This window comes from Pseudophryne corroboree, chromosome 3 (genome assembly GCF_028390025.1).
Source record: "Pseudophryne corroboree isolate aPseCor3 chromosome 3, aPseCor3.hap2, whole genome shotgun sequence".
NCBI lineage: Eukaryota > Metazoa > Chordata > Amphibia > Anura > Myobatrachidae > Pseudophryne > Pseudophryne corroboree.
The window spans coordinates 157,107,303-157,130,023 of NC_086446.1; the positions used below are offsets into that span (position 1 = coordinate 157,107,303).

At 41.8% G+C, this 22,721-nt stretch overlaps 1 protein-coding gene across 1 annotated transcript in view; it reads left to right on the forward strand.

The window, feature by feature from the left end:
* Positions 1-9,513: 9,513 nt before the first annotated feature.
* Positions 9,514-22,721, forward strand: part of RBP3 (retinol binding protein 3) — a 187,948-nt gene continuing 174,740 nt past the window's right edge. Inside the window, exon 1 of the mRNA XM_063963114.1 lies at positions 9,514-9,580. Coding sequence (XP_063819184.1) covers positions 9,514-9,580 — 67 coding nt within the window. The remainder of the gene's footprint in view (positions 9,581-22,721) is intronic.

The window sequence follows — 22,721 nt, forward strand, 5'->3', positions numbered from 1 at the left end:
CCAAATGAAGATTACGTCGTCTATATAACGATACCAGCAAATTAAATTTTCTGAAAATATGTTTTCTGTCCAGATTGTATCATCCTCCCATTTTGACACGAAAAGGTTTGCATAACTTGGAGCTAGGGGTGTACCCATTGCGGTACCACATTTTTGAAGCTAGAATTTATCATTGTACCAAAAGTAGTTACGAGTCAGAATGAATTCGATATTTGCCATAATGAAATTTATTTGTTGGTTTGGAATGGTGGTTTGCGTTGATAAATAGTGTCTCGTGTGAGCACAGCCTGCTTCATGTGAAATGCACGTGTATAGTGATTTGACGTCCGCGGTTCCCAGTGTGTATGATGTTTTCCAAGTTATGGTTTCTAGAATCTGCAGAATGCTGATTGTGTCTTTTAGATAGCTTTTCTGACGGGTTACTAAATTCTGTAAAAAGTGGTCAGTGTATTTGGATAAATTTGAAGTGATTGAATCGATGCCAGAGATGATCGGTCGTCCGGGTGGATTTGTCAAATGTTTATGGATTTTCGGCAAGAAGTAAAAGGTGGGAATTTTTGGCTCTAATTGAAAAAGATAATCAAACTCTTTTTTATTTATAATTCCAATTTCTAGGCCTTCTTCGAGGTGTTCATGTAGTTCTTTTATGAATCTTTGTCTCCTAATAACCGTTCTGCTTCAAGGTCGTATTGTTCTCTTTGCATGATGACGTTGCCTCCGCCTTTATCCGCGGGTTTGATTACTATAGTTTCATCTTCTTTTAGTTCTATTAGAGCTGTACTTTCTTCTTTTGTCATGTTGTATCTGATTTTCTGTTTTAGGGGAATTTTATCGATGTCCTCTTCCATCGCTTTCTGAAATGTGTTGATAAATGGTCCTTTGCAGTGTGTCGGGTTAAATATTGATGTGGGTTTGAAGTGTGTATGTTGATATTCTTCAATTGATGTTTGTGGGGTTTCAGTCTGTGTATTTTGAAAATACTTTTTGATGGTTATTCTCCTTATAAATTTTTGAAGATCTATGTAGAGGTTAAAGTTGTCCACTTTGGAGTGGGGCGCAAATTTTAAACCTTTTTTCAGAAGTTGTTTCTGCGGTACAGTAAGTTCTTTCTTGCTTAGATTGAAGATGGTAGTTTTTTGCTCTATGTCGATGGGCTTCTTTTTATTATTTATACCCCCTCTTGTTCCTCTTTTCCTTGTTCTTTGTATTTTTTTGATTTTTTGTTCATGGGTGACACTCTTTGATCTGGTGGTTTTCTTCCTATGTGGCTGTTCTCTAAAAAAAAAAAACTGAATTAAATGCTGGGCTAGGTTCAAGGCATTGAAGACCGTCCGCAACTCCAGAATATTGATCGAGAGGGATAATGGCGCCACAGACACAGCCAGGGAGTGAGGGAGAGACAGATATGCAGCTCCAGGGTGCGAAAATTTGCAGAAAATGGCGCCCTGGGGCTGGGGGAGGGGCTTCAGGTCCAAGCTCTATCCCCTTGCTGGCAAAACCACCAGGTACTGCGAGCTCTAATAAAACGGTTTATAGATAAACCTGACCTGTCCCATGCCCTGGTGATCTAGTGGGATAGCCTATACTGCAACAGTGTCCACCGCCAGCGCGCGTGGCCCGCCTCCCACTGACCGCACCGGATCGTGATAAAGACTGGGTCCCGCAAGCGTACCACCTCCCGAAGCGTGGCCACGCAATCCCGGAGAGCCCCCGTCGTGTGTTCCTAACAAGAAGAAAACCGGAGCCTCCTGCTGTAGTTACCTGGCAACCAGGGCTCGGGAGTGTACAGCGCCGCTGGGGAGAGCCAGAGCTGCAGCCGTGAATGTCCACTGAAATGTAACACTGATGCTGCCCTTGAAGTCTTCACTTTTTCCTCAGAAAAAAGCTCTTCTTAGGGCTGCCAGGAGCAGCCCCTCTGTTAAGTGCCTGCTACTGCAGCACCAACTACAAAACTGAGATGCTGTGCAGGGAGGCGGGGTGATATAGGAGGCAGCGCTATGCATTCTGGGAACAGTCAAAGCTTTGAGCCTGTTGGTGCCTCAGATCGAGATCCTACTCTACACCCCCCATTGTCCATTCCTTGTGGAGCCCAGTGTACCCCGCAGCAGAAATCATAGATTTGATAGAGGATAACCACTCAGGCTACATGGAATGGGATCATCCTGAGAGGACATATCCTCTGCAGCATATGATACAGAGTCCCTGGACATTGCTTAATGGAGACCACAGACACTCCACACACATACAGGGGAGGACAGACAGAGTTTCACCCCCAAGAATGTTAAGAGAGACACAGAGATTGGTGCCAACCCACACACAGCAGTTTTAATATAAAGGGAGAACCCCTATCAGCGCAATGGCTGCTGGGAGCTGTAATTTTGCAGAATTACTTGATTGTAATGTGGAATGCGGAACTGTGCCGGACCCCGGATGTGATGTTAGTGTATTAGAATGCTTAATATTTGTAGACACTCCCTTACTAATCTGTGTAAGCCTGAATCTTCAGTGATGGTCCCTGGGACCAGGGGGATGCTGGGAAGTGGGTGGTCCAGTGTGTGTGCCTGGAGTTGGTGATGGAATTAACAGCACAACAGTGAACTCACATGTCTCTGTGTCCTGATTACTGGATTTACAAACATATGAACAAAACACGGTGTCAGAAGAAGTTTAACTTGGACTGCTAGTGCTCTCAGAGTGTGAAAGAATCCTGCAGCAGTCTGTGGCTGTGATAGTGTCTGCAAAGCCTGCCGTGTGCTCCTCTCTTCAAACAGTGAGTAACCATGGATAAACTAGCTCCTCCAACTGGCATGCTGATGTCTGGTAACTTGTCTGAAAACTGGAAAAGATTTAAGCAAAGGTTTAATATATGTCTTGCTGCATGTGGAGCTGATACAGAGGCTGACAAAACAAAGGCATCCATATTCCTCCATGTGATAGGAGAGGATGTGCTGGACATTTATAATAGTTTTCAGTTTGCTGAGGGGCAGAATATAGTGCTATCTTCTATAATGCAAAAGTTTGAAGATTACTTTTTGCCAAGGAAAAATGTGACATATGAAAGATATAAGTTTTTCACATGTGATCAGAAGTCTGTAGCTGGATTTGATCAGTATGTTACAGAGCTGTAATCACTCAGTAAAACCTGTGAGTTTGGTGATTTAAAGGATTCACTGATTAGAGATCGTATTGTCTGTGGAATACCTGATAATGGACTCAGAGAGAGATTGCTGAGAGAGCAAGACCTAATACTAGACAAGGCAGTGACTATGTGTAGATCTGCAGAAACATCTAGATTTCAAGCCAAAACATTACACAAGGAAGTTGATGCTGATGTACACGTAGTGCAGAACACAGAGACAAGCAAACCTCCATTCTCAAGAATGAAGCAGTCTAAGCCACAGTCTAATAAGGAAATGTGTAGTAGATGTGGAAATGCTCACAATCCTAAAATGTGCCCGGCTTATGGTAAAACCTGCATGAAATGTGGTAGACTTAATCACTTTGCCAAATGCTGTAAAATGAAAAGTGAAACAACCAATGTGTATGCTGTTAAACAAACAGAGGAATTCTTTGTGGATTGCATTGAACTTTGCAGTGCAGATAAGAAAGAATGGATTGTCCCTTTAACTGTGAACGAGATTGTCATTCCCTTTAAGCTTGATACTGGCGCGCAAGTGAATTTAATATCGTTTCAAGACTATAATTCTTTTAGAGTAAAACCTAAAATTCATCCAGCCAAAGTGAAAGTTACAGGGTACACTGGGGAGGAAATTCCTGTGAAAGGTACATGCTTAGTGACACTGAAATATAAGGGACAACAGTTTAAAACATCTCTACTGATTGTGGATAAAAATGTGCAACCGATTCTAGGATTAAGTTCCTGTGAGAAACTAAGCTTGCTCAAGAAAGTTTTTATGGTGACATCACAAGTAGAAAATGACTGCAAATCGATGTTTACAGAATACAGAGACTTGTTTGAAGGTCTAGGTTGTTTGCCTGGAGAGCATAAAATAAATATAGATACGCAAGTTTCTTCAGTGATACACCCTTGTAGAAAAGTGCCGTTTGCGCTGAATGAAAAACTGAAACAGAGTTAAATCGCATGGAAGCCTTGGGTGTGATACAGAAAGTTGATGAGCATCCTTAGTTGATGAGCCTCCTTAGTAATTGTTGAAAAGAAAAATGGACAACTCAGAACATGTCTAGACCCCAGAGATTTAAACGAAGCTATTAAACAAGAACATTTCAAACTACCAACCAGAGATGAAATCATGTCACAATTTGTGGGAGCAAAATGGTTCAGTAAATTGGACGCATCTTCAGGATTCTGGCAAATAAAGCTAGATGAGGCCAGCTCAAAGCTTTGTACATTTAATACACAAGAAGGTCGATACAGATTTCTTCGACTACCATATGGAATATTGTCTGCTCCAGAAGTATATCACAAAAAGATACACATGATTTTTTAACATATTCCAGGTGTTGAAACAATGATGGATGACATTATTGTCTGGGGATCTACAAAGGAAGAACATGATTCTAGATTGAGACAAGTAATGGAACTTGTCAAGAAAGTGAATCTAAAACTAAACAAGGACAAATGTGAATTTGGTGTGAATACACTTACCTTAATGGGTGACATGGTCTCGGATCAAGGTGTAAAACAAGACCCAAGGAAAATATCAGCCATGGTGAACATGGAACGTAATAACAACAAAGACGACGTCAGAAGATTCCTAGGAATGATTACTTACTTAGGAAAGTTTATTTCTCAACTCTCTGAATGAACAGCCTCTCTTAGATGGTTGTTGGACAAAGATAACGAGTGGATGTGGTCACATGAACAAGAAGAAAGTTGGCAAAACTTGAAACAGATCATTACAGAGCAACCAATGTTAAAATTCTTTGATCCTGCGAAAAGAATAATAATTTCAGCAGATGCTTCGCAATTTGGCCTTGGCTCAGTGCAGTTACAAGAACATGAGGATACATGGCAACCAGTAATCTATGCATCAAGAGCACTGACAAGTGCTGAAACAAGGTATGCTCAGATAGAAAAAGAATTTCTATCGATCACAGATGTATGTCAGCGATTTCATCAGTTTGTGTATGGTCAAACATTTACAGTGGAAACTGACCAAAAGCCATTGATAGCTATCATGACTAAATCATTACATGACTGTCCCATGAGAATTCAACGAATGCTTATCAGACTATAGAAATATGATGTACACTTGCTGTACTGTCCCGGCAAATACATGTACATTGTTGATACACTTTCTCATGCTGTGGACAAAAGTGAAGGTTCCAAAAGTCTGATGGATGAAGAGATAGAAGCCTATGTTAATTTGATCGTAGCTTCTCTACCAGTGTCTCTTGCAAGACAAGAACAGATTAGGAAAGAAACTGAGACAGATGACACAATGAAAGTGTTGAAAGATATCATTCTGAAAGGTTGGCCAGCAGAAAAACATGCGTGCCCGCTGTCTATCCATGATAATTGGATGTACCGCAGTTACCTTACAGTTGTCGATGGTATTATTTACAAAGGCAATAGGTTTGTCATACTGTACCTGCACGACTAAGAAAAACTATGCTGTGCAAGATACATGAAGGCCACTTAGGAGAAGAAAAATGACAGCGGAGAGCGCGTGAAGTTATGTATTGGCCAAGAATGATCCAAGACATAGCACAGACTACAGCTACATGTGAATTATGTCTTACATATAGACCAAAACAACAAGTCGAGCCACTGAGTCCTCACGTAGTGCCAGAGAGACCGTACCAGAAAGTTGGCGCAGATTTGTTTTATTGTAATGGGAAAACGTACATTGTCGTGACTGATTATTACTCTAACTACCCTGAGGTGAAGACACTACATACAACTACTAGTAAAGCCGTAATCAATTGCATGAAGTCAATCTTTGCAAGGCATGGTGTTCCTATGGAAGTGTTCACTGACAATGGTCCTCAGTTTTCCAGTGCTGAATTTAGACAATTTGCTGATGAGTGGGAATCTGTCCATACTACGTCAAGTTCCCACTATACACGCTCAAATGGGTTGGTGGAAAGTTCAGTAAAAACTGTAAAGAGTCTCATGAAAAAAGCTCAAGAAGGTAAAGAAGATTTCTACAAAAGTCTTTTAATCTACCGCAGTACACCTTTACAGAATGGACTTTCTCCTGCACAAATGCTGATGGGAAGGAGGATTAGAGCAAATCTCCCAATACATGATGGACTGCTTAATACACATAACTCAGCGTTGGTCAGACTGAGTAAGGAACGTCAACAGGCGAAACAGAAACTGTTCCATGACAGGCGAGCAAAAAACTTATCTGATCTAAATTCGGGTGACCAGGTCCATCTCAGAGATCACGAGAAAGGTATTTGGGTGCAGAAAGGTATTGTGCAAGCACAAGTAGCACCAAGATCTTATACTATACGTACAGAGCGTGGAACGGAAGTAAGAAGAAATCGGGTGGATTTAAGATCTCAACCTAACCATAATGAAGACAACATGACTGAAGAATACCCTTCATCTGACCTGTATGATGATCCTCATAATGGTGAACAAACCACGACTCTAGAAAGGTCCAACATGGTAGATGAAACACAGACTGTGTATGAAAGACCCAAAAGGGAAATACGCAGACCTGAGAGACTCATTGAAACGTGTTAGATGATGTTCTTAATATGACGTTGTTAATTGTTGCTTTGAAGCATACAGGGCTTATCTTTAAAGAAAAAAGGATGTGATGTCAGTGAATTAGAATGCTTAATATTTGTAGACACTCCCTTACTAATCTGTGTAAGCCTGAATCTTCAGTGATGGTCCCTGGGACCAGGGGGATGCTGGGAAGTGAGGGGTCCAGTGTGTGTGTGCCTGGAGTTGGTGATGGAAAAAACAGCACAGCAGTGAACTCACATGTCTCTGTGTCTTGATGACTGGATTTACAAACATATGAACAAAACACCAGAGACAAGAACAGTGGTTGCTGGTTGCCGCTGCTGCCTTCTGTGGTCACTGCCGGGCATCCCTGTGGGTGGGGGACACAGTGAATCTACCCCCTGGCCGTGGGTGGCAACGCCTGGCGGTGCCCCTCCACAGCTTGCGCCCCGGGCGAGTGCCATCCTGGCCAATAGGTAGATACGCCCCTGGTGGGGTGTGTTCAAACTGAAATCTAAATTGCAGTATAAAAATAAAGCAGCCAGTATTTACCCTGCACAGAAACAAAATAACCCGCCCAAATCTAACTCTCTGTGCAAATGTTATATCTGCCACACCTGCAGTGCACATGGCCCTCATTCCGAGTTGTTCACTCGCTAGCTGCTTTTAGCAGCATTGCAAACGCTAGGCCATTGCCCTCTGGGAGTGTATCTTAGCTTAGCAGAATTGCTAACGAAAGGTTAGCAGTTCTGCTATTAAATATTTCCCTGCAGTTTCTGAGTAGCTCCAGACCTACTCCTGTAAATTGTTACATTATTACCTATATTTAGGTCATACTGTATATTTATTATCTATAATTAAAGATGACAAAATTCACTGTAGTTCCATTCACAGAATGGGAGAAGGAGAATTCGATCTCTTATCTCGAACCAGTTATAAAGGTTTGCGGGTGGAAAACTGCATCCTTTACTTCAAAATAACAAGACCTGGTCAAGCTTGGTCAGTGAGAGTAAATGAGAGTAGAATTTTACATCTAAAGATGAAAGGAAATTTTGTGTCCAGTTGAAATATGCCAATCCCCCCCCCCCCCCTTATATACTGAGCGACTGATTCATTGATGTCCAGTGCCAAGCAACAAAATAGTTAAAACAAGAGGGCGGGGCTATGCAGTTGGAAGAAGATATCTAAGATCTTCCCTGAGCCTTCAGCGTGTATTTCTGCCTAAGGATAGTCACAAAATCTGTTAATGTGCCCAATGCTTCCAGTGGCTGCTTCAGGACAGAGTTCTCTAACGTAAGTGATGTTATGGCTCTGGTTTTCTTACATTCATCCTTTTGAATTTTCTGCGATTGTTTACTGTATAACCTGTTGTACATATTTGTAATATTATAATTTTTGTAATTAAACCTTGGAAATATTTTTGGGATTGAAAAAATGTAATCTGGCGTATTCTCCGTGTCTCCTTGTGAATTTGTGAGCCTGTGAGGTCAAAGCTACGTACCTAAGTGTAAGTCAGTGTGCAATTAAGAATTCTTTATGCAGGCAGCCGAAAGGGACTATTTGGTGTCAGTACACCAAAGATTTTTTTCCTTTGCTGGTGGCAGTTACTATGTTTGATTAACCGCACATGCTGAGGTAACCATAAATCACTGGTGACGATTTTCAGATTGAAATATCTGGAGAATTAGCCGGTCAGTCATGACAACGCCGATCATTTAAAGATATGTCTTCTGATCATTTGATTGAACAATATATCTATCATTCAGTGTGTATCCAGCATTACAGGAAAAATTAAAATGGAATAAACAAAAAATACTAAATGAAAAGGATCATTCAGACAGTACAGGGAGAAAAAAATCAAACTGTACAATTTGATTACAACTAAGTGAGTGATAGTTATAAAGAGTACCACTTAATGACCCTGTGCACTTCAAGCATTGATCCACCAAGAGCATGGGGGCCCTAGTCATGATAGCTTATACTTCAGTCTAGAGGGGTGGGCATAAAACTGGGATGTGAACTGGGAAGTACAGTATTGAGGATAGAGGACAGAGATTAGAGTAAAGAATGTGAAGAGGAATTGTAAACTGTAAAGAGCAAGTATATTTTACTGTTGCCATGAAGTGGTGTACACACATACATACAAACAAACACACACACACACACACACACACACACACACACACACACACACACATCATACAAAGCAAAAAATGAGCGGACACCAGTGTGGTGTATTGACATTTTTGGGTGCAAACCCTTTTACCAAGACACAGATATCAAATATTACATACCTTATATAGTGATTGACCAGTGCTCACTTTACCCACCAAAGCTCCTGGACAGAGACCCAGTGACATCACTGTATGTGTCGAAGCGCCAGTATCGGGGGCATCTCCAGGGGGCATGACCATATTTTGACATACTATCACCATTGTGACACAGTAAAAGAATCCAATGCTGCAGGACAAATTATATAAAACATTTAAATAGTAGAACAGTAATGCGGCAACAGTATGGAAATCAAAAACAGCATTAATGTATAACATACCGTATTAATTAAACCTAAATGACTATACTCTGCAATACCCATGTTATAGAAAATGCTGCTGCTAATCTGCTCCATATATCGCTGTATTTACTTCAGAGCAGACCTATTCAAAGCAGACTCAGTTACGAACAATAGAATAAAGCTAAAATTACATATTAAACAGGCTTAATTAATACTAAATGCTACCAGGTGCTATAATAAAACGATTTACTGTATCTGCCTATAACTACTGTATATTACTACAGTACTGTGCAAAAGTTTTAGGCAGGTGTGGAAAAAATGCTGCAACGTAAGAATGCTTTCAGAAATAGAATTGTTAATAGATCCAGACACCGGAAATTCTGACAGCCGGGAAACCGAAGGTAACTATACTGTAGCTGGGAAGCTAGGAATAAGCTGTGGGGGTTTGACTTTAGCCACCATCGGGGAAGACGGGGGGGAGGGGGGGGGCGGGGTAGGGTTAGGTTGCTGGGGGGGGGAAGGTTAGGGTCAGGCTGCAGATAGAGCGGTCTAGGTTTAGGCACCAAGGGGGAAAGGTTAGGCTGTGGGGTGTGGGGGATTAAGTTTAGGCACTAACTGGGGAGGTTAGGTTTAGGCACTAATGCGGGAGGTTAGGCTTAGGCTGCGGTAAGGAAGGGTTAGGGAAGTGAGTTAGAATGCATAACTCACACCTGTCAGGATCTTCATCATCAGGATGCCGGCGTTGGTATCTTAACTGCCAGCAACCCGTGCGCCAGGATCTTTTATCCAACCCATTTGGAACAACCTCGCTGCCGAGTTCCTTCTAAAACTGTGTGCAAGTATACCTAGAAGAATTGATGCCGTTTTGAAGGCAACGGTTGGTCGCACCAAACACTGTTTTGATTTAGATTTCTCTCCTGTTCATTCACTTTGCATTTTGTTAATTGATAAAAATAAACTATTAACACTTATGTTTTTTAAAGAGTTGACTTTACAGCATTTTTTTCACACCTGCCTGAAACTTTTGCACAGTGCTGTATATCACTTCATACAAAAAAAGAGTTAAAATATAAGCAGGCATCATTTTAAAGTGATCAACAAGCATGGTACAATAGTCAAGCCAAACAATATGAAAAAAATTACATAACCTTAATTACAGTAAAACAATATATAATCAACAGTAAACCTGATATTAATATTCAGCTGTCTAGAGACATTCATTAAGTATAATAGACTAAAACACACACACACACACACACACACACACACACGCACACACACACTATATATATATATATATATATATATATATATAGTTGTGCTCATAAGTTTACATACCCTATCAGAATTTGTGATTTTCTGGCCATTTGTCAGAGAATATGAATGATAACTCACAAACTTTTCTTTCACTCATGGTTAGTGGTTGGGTGAAGCCATTTATTGTCAAACAACTGTGTTTACTCTTTTTAAATCATAATAACAACAGAAACTACCCAAATGACCCTGATCAAAAGTTTACATACCGCAGTTCTTAATATCGTGTATTGCCCCCTTTAACATCAATGACAGCTTGAAGTCTTTTGTGGTAGTTGTGGATGAGGTTCTTTATTTTCTCAGATGGTAAAGCTGGCCATTCTTCTTGGCAAAAAGCCTCCAGTTCCTGTAAATTCTTGGGCTGTCTTGCATGAACTGCACGTTTGAGATCTCCCCAGAGTGGCTCAATGATATTGAGGTCAGGAGACTGAGATGGCCACTCCAGAACCTTCACTTTATTCTGCTGTAGCCAATGACAGGTCGACTTGGCCTTGTGTTTTGGACCATTGTCATGTTGGAACGTCCAAGTACGTCCCATGCGCAGCTTCCGGGCTGATGAGTGCAAATTTTCCTCCAGTATTTTCTGATAACATGCTGCATTCATCTTGCCATCAATTTTGACCAAGTTTCCAGTGCCTTTGTAGCTCACACATCACCAAAACATCAGCAATCCACCTCCGTGTTTCACAGTAGGAATGGTGTACCTTTCATCATAGGCCTTGTTGACTCCTCTCCAAATGTAACGTTTATGGTTGTGGCCAAAAAGTTAAATTTTGGTCTCATCACTCCAAATGACTTTGTTCCAGAAGTTTTGAGGCTTGTCTCTGTGCTGTTTGGAGTATTGTAAGCGGGATGCTTTGTGGCATTTGCATAGTAATGGCTTTCTTCTGGCGACTTGACCATGCAGACCATTTTTCTTCAAATGCCTCCTTATTGTGCATCTTGAAACAACCACAACACTTTATTTCAGAGAGTCCTGTATTTCATCTGAAGTTATTTGTGGATTTTTCTTTGCATCCTGAACAATTTTCCTGGCAGTTGTGGCTGAAATTTTTGTTGGTCTACCTGACCGTGAATTAGTTTCCACAGAATCCCTCATTTTCCACTTCTTAATTAGAGTTTGAACACTGCTGATTGGCATTCTCAGTTGCTTGGATATCTTTTTATATCCCTTTCCTGTTTTATACAGTTCAATTACCTTTTCCCACAGATCCTTTGACAATTCTTTTGCTTTCCCCATGACTCAGAATCCAGACACGTCAGACACGTCAGTGCAGCACTGGATGAAAGATGGAAGGGTCTTTCAGGAGTCCAGAAACTCACTGACCTTTTATACACACACACTGATTACAAGCAAACAGATCACAGGTGAGGATGGTTACCTTTAGTAGCCATTCAAACCCGTTTGGGCTGTATCACACGCGCCGGTTTCTCCCAGATGGCAAAAAGCCGGACAAACTTCATCCGGCTTTTTGCCATCCGGCAGAGTCTATCACACACAACGGCTTTGAGCCATGCGTGATGCTGTGTGCATGCGCAGCATTAGACACAGCTTGGAAAAAAGTTGTGTGTGAAAGCTCCCCTTCACACACACGGTCCACTGGCTGCAAAGGCGGCACGGCCCCGGCCCGGCAGTCGGACCTCCCAGTGGATATTTCCGGCTGCAATCTAGCAGCCGGGCTGGGGCCGTGCAGTGTTAAAGGACCCTACACCTCACACTGTTCATTACAATGCCAGCACGGGAAAAAGCCTTCCTGCTTTTTCCCGGCTGGCAAAAGCCGGCTCGTGTGTTTCAGCCCTTTGTGTCAACTTGTGTGCATGTTATCAGGCCAAAATCTCCAGGGTATGTAAACTTTTGATCAGGGTCATTTGGGTAGTTTCTGTTGTCATTGTGATTTAAAAAGAGTAAACACAGTTGTTTGACAATAAATGGCTTCACCCAACCACTAACCCTGGCCTATATTTACTAATAATCCGAGTTTGTCCGATTTGTGTTTTTTTTCTAAGTCCCAACACGGGAATTCACTAATCTCAAATCTCGGCAGTGTTTGGGCTATTCATAATGGTTTTAATGGCAAAGTTCAGAAATACGAATGAATAGACCATCGGTCAAACGCGGCTGTTATTTCATACAACACGGGTATTCACTATTTATTCGTATTTGGGTGTTAGTCTCTGAGTGCTCAATTGCGGTCGTATTTTTTTGCGATTCGTTAAAAAAAGTGGCAAAAAAATAGACCTGCTTTTTTCAGGCGTGTTTACATGTGTTGCCACTTACAAATCATTCACACCTGAATTAGGATGCCTATAAAAGGATCTTAGGCCCATTTCCAACAACCTACACTCAGAAATGGCAGCAGGATTGTGGGCCAGTGATCTTTTGTGTGCTGTGGGATTCCTCAGACTCAGCCTGTAAGTAACCAGGGCCAAGAAACTGAACATGGTGAGCAGGTTGTACAGGTTCCGCGGAGGCTGCGCAGGCCTCATTTTTTTACGGGGCGTTTAAACTTGAACGCATTGTCCAATGATAGGGTCATACAGATGTTCCGTCTAAATCGTAACAACATTTTCCGTCTGTATGACCTTGTCAAACTGGGCATAGATCCTGGGACAGCATGCTCACGCCCTGTCTCAGGCCTGCACAAACTCCAAAGATGGATGTGGGCGCTGATTAATTCAAAGGTTAGCATAAAATAATATTGTTGTTTTTTTAAATATATTATATTTTATATAATTTTTGAGAAATACTAGCCACCCTTCTGGCTGCCCACTTTACCACTTACCTCTGATGAAACCACCCACTTTGGAGGCGGAGAAACACGTCAGGTAACCCATACGACTGTGGAACGCAGGTGGAACGCAGCCGGAAGCCCCGAACCCAGAAGCCGTGGAACGCGGCATCACAGCGTCCCCTGCTACCCAGGACTTGCGCGTTGGACTCTCTGTCTCCGTCCTACCCTGGCCCAGTGTCAGCTGCTAGCACACTGCACCACCAACAGCAGGACCTGCCTAAGGGAACCGCCGCAGAGCGGTCGGTCACTAAGCCAGCCAGCGGACTAAGCAAGCTTTATGGACATGAGACAGACATGGATCCAGCCCATTTGATATCATCACTAGCCATATCATTGAACACTCCACATATCAGCTCTGCATTGGTGAAGTATTAACAGGCTCTAACAAGTACTAACCAGCCTTTCTCTTTTCAATTTGCACTTTGAGCTCAATATGCATTAACTCTTTATAGCCGCTAACAGCTGGCTTATGCATGCAAAAAACTAACACACATTAGGCTTTGTGTCTAATTACCAGCAAGTTCTGAGGTCTAGGACACAGTCCTTTATTTTATCTATATGTCTTATTTTCATTTTTAACTGTGTATATGTAATGTAAAGGCATTCAGCCATTCAGTGTCTATTTTTTAGAAATATTATTTTACCAATAAACAAATTTGTATATTTAAAAAACCAGCAGCCGTTGTACTATTATCCCCTCCGAGCGCCCACATCGCTTCTTTTCTTTTTCTGCACAAACTCCTGCTGTGTTGCACTTTATGGCTACTGGGAGCTTTCAGGCTGTGTCTGGGGATGTCATAGGAATCTCACAGCCCACATTTTCTAGAATATTAACACAGGTGATGTATACCTAACTATCTCCTCTGTTTTTGGTTGTTTTTAATTACTCTCAGTGGCCAGTTCTGTCCTAAAATCTCATGTTTTATTTTCTATCAAATATACATACAGGTGTTGGCTGTTTTGCAGCCCCACATCGATGCCTCAATCTGCTTCCCTACCCAGAAGTCTCAGTGGCATGTCAGGGTAGATTTCTATGAGCTTGCTGGCATCCCTAACGTGCTGGGAGCCATAGATTGCACACACATTCAGCTGAGACCACCTAGGGGCAGACAGCACATCTATACTAATCGTCATCTAGAGCACTTCACAAATGTGCAGGTGGTTTGTGATGCAAAACTCAAAATAATGAGTGTTGTTGCTGGTTACCCTGGGGACTGCCATGACTCCTTCATCCTCAGTCAGTCATCCCTCTTTGATAAGTTTGAGGACGGACAAATGCCAGATGGATGGCTGCTGGGTATGTAATTTGATATGTGTAGGCCTGTGTATACTTTGTCCAAATACAGTGTGTTACTTATGTGTTGCTGTATCTTAACATGAATCACGTTACTATATCTGTCTTTTAGGTGATGGAGGATATGGCTGTTTCTCTTGGCTTCTAACTCCATTGTCCCGACCTGACACTCCTGCTGAACACAATTGCAATCATGCACATAAGTCCACACAGAATGTGATAGAAAGATGTTTTGGTGTGATGAAACCTAGGTTTCGGTGTCTGGATAAGTCTGGTGGCCTTTTGTTGTATAGTCCCTTGAAGGTGACCCAAATTGTGTTCTGCTGCTGCTTTCTTCATAACATGTGTTTGCAACAAGATCTGTCACATGTTGATGAGGAGGAGGAGGATGAAGAAAGCAGCCAGCAAGCAGAGGAATTAGAGAAATCTGGTGATACTTGGAGTACAGATGTAGGGAGGCAGGTTAGGCAAGACCTGATAAATAGTTATTTTTAAGGCGAGTTTTGTTAGCTTCTTTCATTTGTTGTGTAAGCCTAAATATATGTTGCCCCATTTTTCATTTAAAAACCATTACTCAGAATGTGTCTGTCTCCTTGAGACTTACAAACTTTCCCTTCGCTTAATGCAAAACAAATGTAGCATGTGTATTGTGTTTATTTTAAATCTCTAAACAACAGATTATGAGTGGCATGCATGAAGTCTGGATAAGTGTTAATAAACTTGTCCTGATAATTTAGTAAAAGCACACATAATCAACATAGTAATTTTTTTTAGTATTTAACTTTATGAATGTGTGTAATGTCCTAATGTAACACTTCTCCACATATAATATGTTAGCCTTGAGGAATACATGTGTCCCTATGTGTGATGCTCCATTGTATTTAAGGGACACAAAGTTAGTATCATCAAAAATAATTTATTTTGTTATGTTTGCTGGAGTAAACTTGCTGATTTGTAAGTCAATACACAGTTTTCAACATATATCCATTATTAGACCCATTATTTTTGTACATTAAAATATTTACAATTTCTTTGTTTCTGCATCATGTGTAATAATCTGATTACTCATTTTTAACACACACAAACATGGCACAACAATAATGTAATTCATTTTGGGACTGAATTATCTAAAAATTTTCACAACATATTAGGACCTTTTTAGCCAACTCAATTGTGTTATTCTTGTAATGTCGTCTAGAGAAGAAATGTAAAAGAGTTAAAATTCACATTGTACGTTCGATTGGTCATGGTAGAATCTGCATGGCTGCCAATTAGTCTGTCTGCATAATCTGAGAATGAATGGAATCTAGAAAGAGTAATGATTAGAAAAAAATCAAGTGGTCTGGTTTCTGCATGCTAAAGACATTCTGCATGGCTGCCAATTAGTCTGTCTGCAGAATCTGAGAATGATTGGAATCTAGAAAGAGTAATGATTAGGAAAAAAATCAAGTGGTCTGGTTTCTGCATGCTAAAGACATTCTGCATGGCTGCCAATTAGTCTGTCTGCAGCATCTGAGAATGATTGGACTCTAGAAAGAGTAATGATTAGAAAAAAATCAAGTGGTCTGGTTTCTGCATGCTAAGATCAATGTGCAGATCAAATAACTTTTTCCTCCTCCAAAAAAATACAAAGATGTTAAAGAATAAATGTGTTGCAAAAAATCCTGTTGTTGTTTGTAACACTTATAATTAATGATGTTGAACAAATTGACAAGGTGCTAAATGTTTTATATATTGTGACAAACCTACACTTACTGTGTTTCTTTTCTTCTCTATACAGAAATCGGTGTCTCTATTTTTTATTTTTTTTATGTGGGGGTTGGCTGCTTGGACTGGCCTTTACCTTTACCACTGTCATGTTGGCGTGCTCTGTTGGAGCGCCTTGGTGGTGAGGACACTGGCGATAGAATAGGGGTAGTCGTACCAGAACTGCTGCTTGGTTGCTGCTGGTGCTGGGATCTGAGTGTTTCATTGAGGTTAGTGAGGGTGGCATTGAGTTCACGTGTTGCAGCATTTTGATTTTCTAAAATTCTGGTGATAGATTCATTGATCATTTGATTGTTTTCTAAGATGTTGATGTAGCTTTGCTGTTGTCTGTGCTGTTCTTCCATTATGCGTTGTAAGTTGCCCATGACATGTGTAATGTCTGCACGCATGATTTCCATGGTATTGGCAATTCTGGTGGTTGGTTCATTTTGGTGACTGATATTTCTGCTGATTCTTCTGAGGTGAGATGGTAGGTTAGCAAAAATTTGGGTCTGCCTACGCAGGCATTCTTGATTAGTGGCTTGCTGTGTAGCCCAACTGTCCCAAAACACTTGATCAGGGCCTTGTGCTACTTGTGTTGTTGGGCTGTGTTGTGGTGGTGGAGTGCTTTGCTGTGGTGGTGTACTCACAGGTGCTGGGTGGCTGATTCCTTCGATTAATGGCTGCATTTGTAACATGATTGTCTCATCCATGTCACCGTGTTGCTGCTGTTGTATTGGGATGCTGGTACCAGTACTAGAATCTGGAATTAGAACCATTTTGGCGTTAGACATATGTTTGAGAAATTAAAGCAAAGCAATAAACATGGAACACATGTATTTATATGGTGCTTTCAGATATCCAGCATAGCAACATCATCACTCAGAACTTAAATACAGACATATTCCTGTTTGTGGCAAATGTGTCTGGTTACTTCATTCTTAAAGCAAGCACATGAGTTGTATGGTAGATCAGACATACTCCACCATAAAAACACACTTTAAATCATAATGTGTTGCCTTATAGTGTTTTTCAACAGAAACATAGTAATGTTTTGGCATGTTGGTGCCAATGTTAGGACAAACACATAAGTTAAATTTAAAAAAAAAACCTTACTGTTTGCCAAGCTTACACATGTGTTTATGTTGCAGCATCTTCCACACAATCTGCTGCTGTATGGCTGAAGTAGACATACATATCTTTACTGGATGTGGACAAGGCCATTTTGCTCAGAATCCATTTGATGTTTTTTTTCCGGTAAGTATAGCAGATTTTGTTGAATTTAGAGTTACTTAGTCTAATTAAATGGATTATTATGAGATTATTAATTTTTTTTACAATACAGTTTCTTACTCACAATCAAGATGAGGGGGGTGTGGTTGGCGTCTTGGAGGTGTGACCAAAATTTGGAGTGGTGGGACTGAAGAAACTGTAGACAATCTTCATGGCGGGGTAGACTGCTGTGGTTGTGATTGGACATCAGACCTTGCTTTCTTTGTTGCCACATGTATTATTGTTTGGTGTGCTACAGGAGTCCGCCTTCTGCTGCTCAAGACTTCTTTTGATGGACCTAGGATTTAAAGTGTACTTTTGTTATGGCCATTCCTTTACAAACATAACCTATACTACAATGGACACTTTACCTGCTTCCGCAGCGTCATCATCATCAGATGTCATAGGAGTGACTGTAGGTCGACCAGTACTGCTTTTTTTCAACACTGTAAATAATGAAACAAATAAAAGAACTCATTTATTCATGCTATTGTTGATACATCCACCCATTATGTTTAGAAACATTAAATCTTTCAAAAATGGATGCTTATTTATGTGGGAATAATTTCAGAACAAAACCATAAAATATTTTAAAAAAACACACACACATTGGCCAATAGCCATATGCACTATGGAAAGTGCAACACAGGAAATAATGTACAGGACACAGACATAGGAAACAGGGGCAGATTTATTAAGCCTGGTGAAGTGATCAAGTGGAAGGTGATAAAGCACCAGCCAATCAGCTCCTAACTGTCATTTTTAAAACCCAGCCTCTAACATGGAAGTTATGAGCTGATTGGTTGGTAATTTATCAACTTCCACTTTATCACTTCACCAGGCTTAATAAATCTGCCCCACAATTACTAATACATACGCTAACAAGCCAAAACACAGACATCTTCATTTATAAATGTTATGTAATTAATGAAAGATGCAATATAGAAAATGCTCTGTGATGTGGCACTCCAAACACACATTAGCACAAGGAGGGTAATTCCAAGTTGATCGCAGCAGGAATTTGGTTAGCAGTTGGGCAAAACCATGTGCACTGCAGGGGAGGCAGATATAACATGTGCAGAGAGAGTTAGATTTGGGTGTGGTGTGTTCAATCTGCAATCTAAATTGCAGTGTAAATATAAAGTAGCCAGTATTTACCCTGCACAGAAACAAAATAACCCACCCAAATCTAACTCTTTCTGCACATGTTATATCTGCCTCCCCTGCAGTGCACATGGTTTTGCCCAACTGCTAAAAATTTTCCTGCTGCCATCAACTTGGAATTACCCCCAATATGAGCAAAAAAACAAACCAAAATTTAAAAAAAACATCATAATATTACGGTAACTAAGTCTGCAGTGTTGTGTCAGGGTACAAATACACACTCTAAATCAGAGGTTCTCAAACTCGGTCCTCGGGAGCCCACACAGTGCATGTTTTGCAGGTAACCCAGCAGGTGCACAGGTGTATTAATTACTCACTGACACATTTTAAAAGGTCCACAGGTGGAGCTAATTATTTCACTTGCGATTCTGTGAGGAGACCTGCAAAACATGCACTGTGTGGGCCCCCGAGGACCGAGTTTGAGAACCTCTGCTCTAAATGAACCAAAAAATAGTGGGTTTGTCTTAAACAAGATTACATACAGTACTAATGAAATTACACATGTAACTGGCTTGAAAGCCACTTTGCACTACTCCAGCCTCTAACATGTCAACCACTGTTTTTCAAACATTGCACATGGATAACTGAAATCAAAAAAACATAGTCCAACTTGCAACTGTAATGTAAAACATTATTGCTGGACAATTCAATGACACACCAGGTCCAAACTACACATGGAAAATGTACTGTTAAAAAACCACATGACATACAATAAAGTACTATGGTGGTCATTCCGAGTTGTTCGCTCGTTATTTTTCTTTCGCAATGGAGCGATTAGTCGCTAATGCGCATGCGCAATGTCCGCAGTGCGACTGCGCCAAGTAAATTTGCTATGTAGTTAGGTATTTTACTCACGGCATTACGAAGTTTTTTCTTCGTTCTGGTGATCGTAATGTGATTGACAGGAAGTGGGTGTTTCTGGGCGGAAACAGGCCGTTTTATGGGTGTGTGCGAAAAAACGCTACCGTTTCTGGGAAAAACGCGGGAGTGGCTGGAGAAACGGAGGAGTGTCTGGGCGAACGCTGGGTGTGTTTGTGACGTCAAACCAGGAACGACAAGCACTGAACTGATCGCAGATGCCGAGTAAGTGTGGAGCTACTCAGAAACTGCTAAGAAGTGTCTATTCGCAATTTTGCTAATCTTTCGTTCGCAATTTTGATAAGCTAAGATTCACTCCCAGTAGGCGGCGGCTTAGCGTGTGCAAAGCTGCTAAAAGCAGCTTGCGAGCGAACAACTCGGAATGAGGGCCTATGTTATATTGGATTTTGTAGAAAACATTAACCAAAACAATGTCTTTGCTGACGCACACATGAAGATGGGAGTAATATGCACCATCACATGACACACATTTCCCCAAAAAATAATGACAGAAGTAAGGTAATAGAATGTTAAGACAAATACACATGCTCACCATCCTTCCTGGGCAGATCGGAATCACGGACATGGGTTGCAGATACTACTTCAGGAGGTATTAAACTCCGCATGGGCTTCTCATAGTCCAGATATCTGGCAATATAGGGCGGTCCACCACCGGTTTTGCGAGCCGACTTCGCCTCCTTCGCCATTTTGGACTTGACACGTCGCTTTATGTCATAGTACCGTTTGCGGCACGTGTCCTCCATCCGCTTGACCACCCCCTCACTATTTACAGCAGCAACAACTTTCGCCCACAACACCGTCTTCTTCCGTGTTGGCACCTTGGCGGACTCAGGCCCAAATAGCTTCCGCTGATACTTCATCAGCTCCCGCACCAATGCCACATTTTCAGCATAACTAAACTTTACTTTCCGCCCAGTCTTAGTAGTGGTGCGTGGCTGCGGAGCTCTCTGACTGTCACTATCACTGTCACTTGAGGCTGCTGCAGCAACCTCACCCACCTCCTCAACCTCACTAACCTCACTCTCACTCACCTCCTCACCTGACCAACTTCCTTCCCCTCACTCACACCCTCCACCTCACTCACCTCAGCCACCTTTCCCACCTCTGAGTCAGACATACTGTAATTGTGTGGTTCAACAATTAACACAGAAAAAAAAAACCCTCACACTCCTCCACTACAACTGCACAACTCTCACACACACACACACACACACACACACACACACACACACACACACACACACACACACACACACTGACAAGGGACTATAAATCAAAGAAAAATTGAACAAAAAATGAGACAAAACCAAAAAAAACAAGACTACAAGAATGACAAGACTACTTTCAAACACAATACTACACTCAGAGATCGCCCAAAAAACTCCTCACCAAACCAACTACTCACCAACCTCCACAGCTCAACCTCCCTCCTCACCACTAACTAAACCCATGAGGTGCGGACGGTTTTGGGCGTATTTATTAGAGATGAGCGCCTGAAATTTTTCGGGTTTTGTGTTTTGGTTTTGGGTTCGGTTCCGCGGCCGTGTTTTGGGTTCGAACGCGTTTTGGCAAAACCTCACCGAATTTTTTTTGTCGGATTCGGGTGTGTTTTGGATTCGGGTGTTTTTTTCAAAAAACACTAAAAAACAGCTTAAATCATAGAATTTGGGGGTCATTTTGATCCCAAAGTATTATTAACCTCAAAAACCATAATTTACACTCATTTTCAGTCTATTCTGAATACTTCACACCTCACAATATTATTTTTAGTCCTAAAATTTGCACCGAGGTCGCTGTGTGAGTAAGATAAGCGACCCTAGTGGCCGACACAAACACCGGGCCCATCTAGGAGTGGCACTGCAGTGTCACGCAGGATGTCCCTTCCAAAAAACCCTCCCCAAACAGCACATGACGCAAAGAAAAAAAGAGGCGCAATGAGGTAGCTGACTGTGTGAGTAAGATTAGCGACCCTAGTGGCCGACACAAACACCGGGCCCATCTAGGAGTGGCACTGCAGTGTCACGCAGGATGTCCCTTCCAAAAAACCCTCCCCAAACAGCACATGACGCAAAGAAAAAAAGAGGCGCAATGAGGTAGCTGTGTGAGTAAGATTAGCGACCCTAGTGGCCGACACAAACACCGGGCCCATCTAGGAGTGGCACTGCAGTGTCACGCAGGATGTCCCTTCCAAAAAACCCTCCCCAAACAGCACATGACGCAAAGAAAAAAAGAGGCGCAATGAGGTAGCTGTGTGAGTAAGATTAGCGACCCTAGTGGCCGACACAAACACCGGGCCCATCTAGGAGTGGCACTGCAGTGTCACGCAGGATGTCCCTTCCAAAAAACCCTCCCCAAACAGCACATGACGCAAAGAAAAAAAGAGGCGCAATGAGGTAGCTGACTGTGTGAGTAAGATTAGCGACCCTAGTGGCCGACACAAACACCAGGCCCATCTAGGAGTGGCACTGCAGTGTCACGCAGGATGTCCCTTCCAAAAAACCCTCCCCAATCAGCACATGATGCAAAGAAAAAGTAAAGAAAAAAGAGGTGCAAGATGGAATTGTCCTTGGGCCCTCCCACCCACCCTTATGTTGTATAAACAAAACAGGACATGCACACTTTAACCAACCCATCATTTCAGTGACAGGGTCTGCCACACGACTGTGACTGATATGACGGGTTGGTTTGGACCCCCCCCAAAAAAGAAGCAATTAATCTCTCCTTGCACAAACTGGCTCTACAGAGGCAAGATGTCCACCTCATCTTCACCCTCCGATATATCACCGTGTACATCCCCCTCCTCACAGATTATCAATTCGTCCCCACTGGAATCCACCATCTCAGCTCCCTGTGTACTTTGTGGAGGCAATTGCTGCTGGTCAATGTCTCCGCGGAGGAATTGATTATAATTCATTTTAATGAACATCATCTTCTCCACATTTTCTGGATGTAACCTCGTACGCCGATTGCTGACAAGGTGAGCGGCGGCACTAAACACTCTTTCGGAGTACACACTTGTGGGAGGGCAACTTAGGTAGAATAAAGCCAGTTTGTGCAAGGGCCTCCAAATTGCCTCTTTTT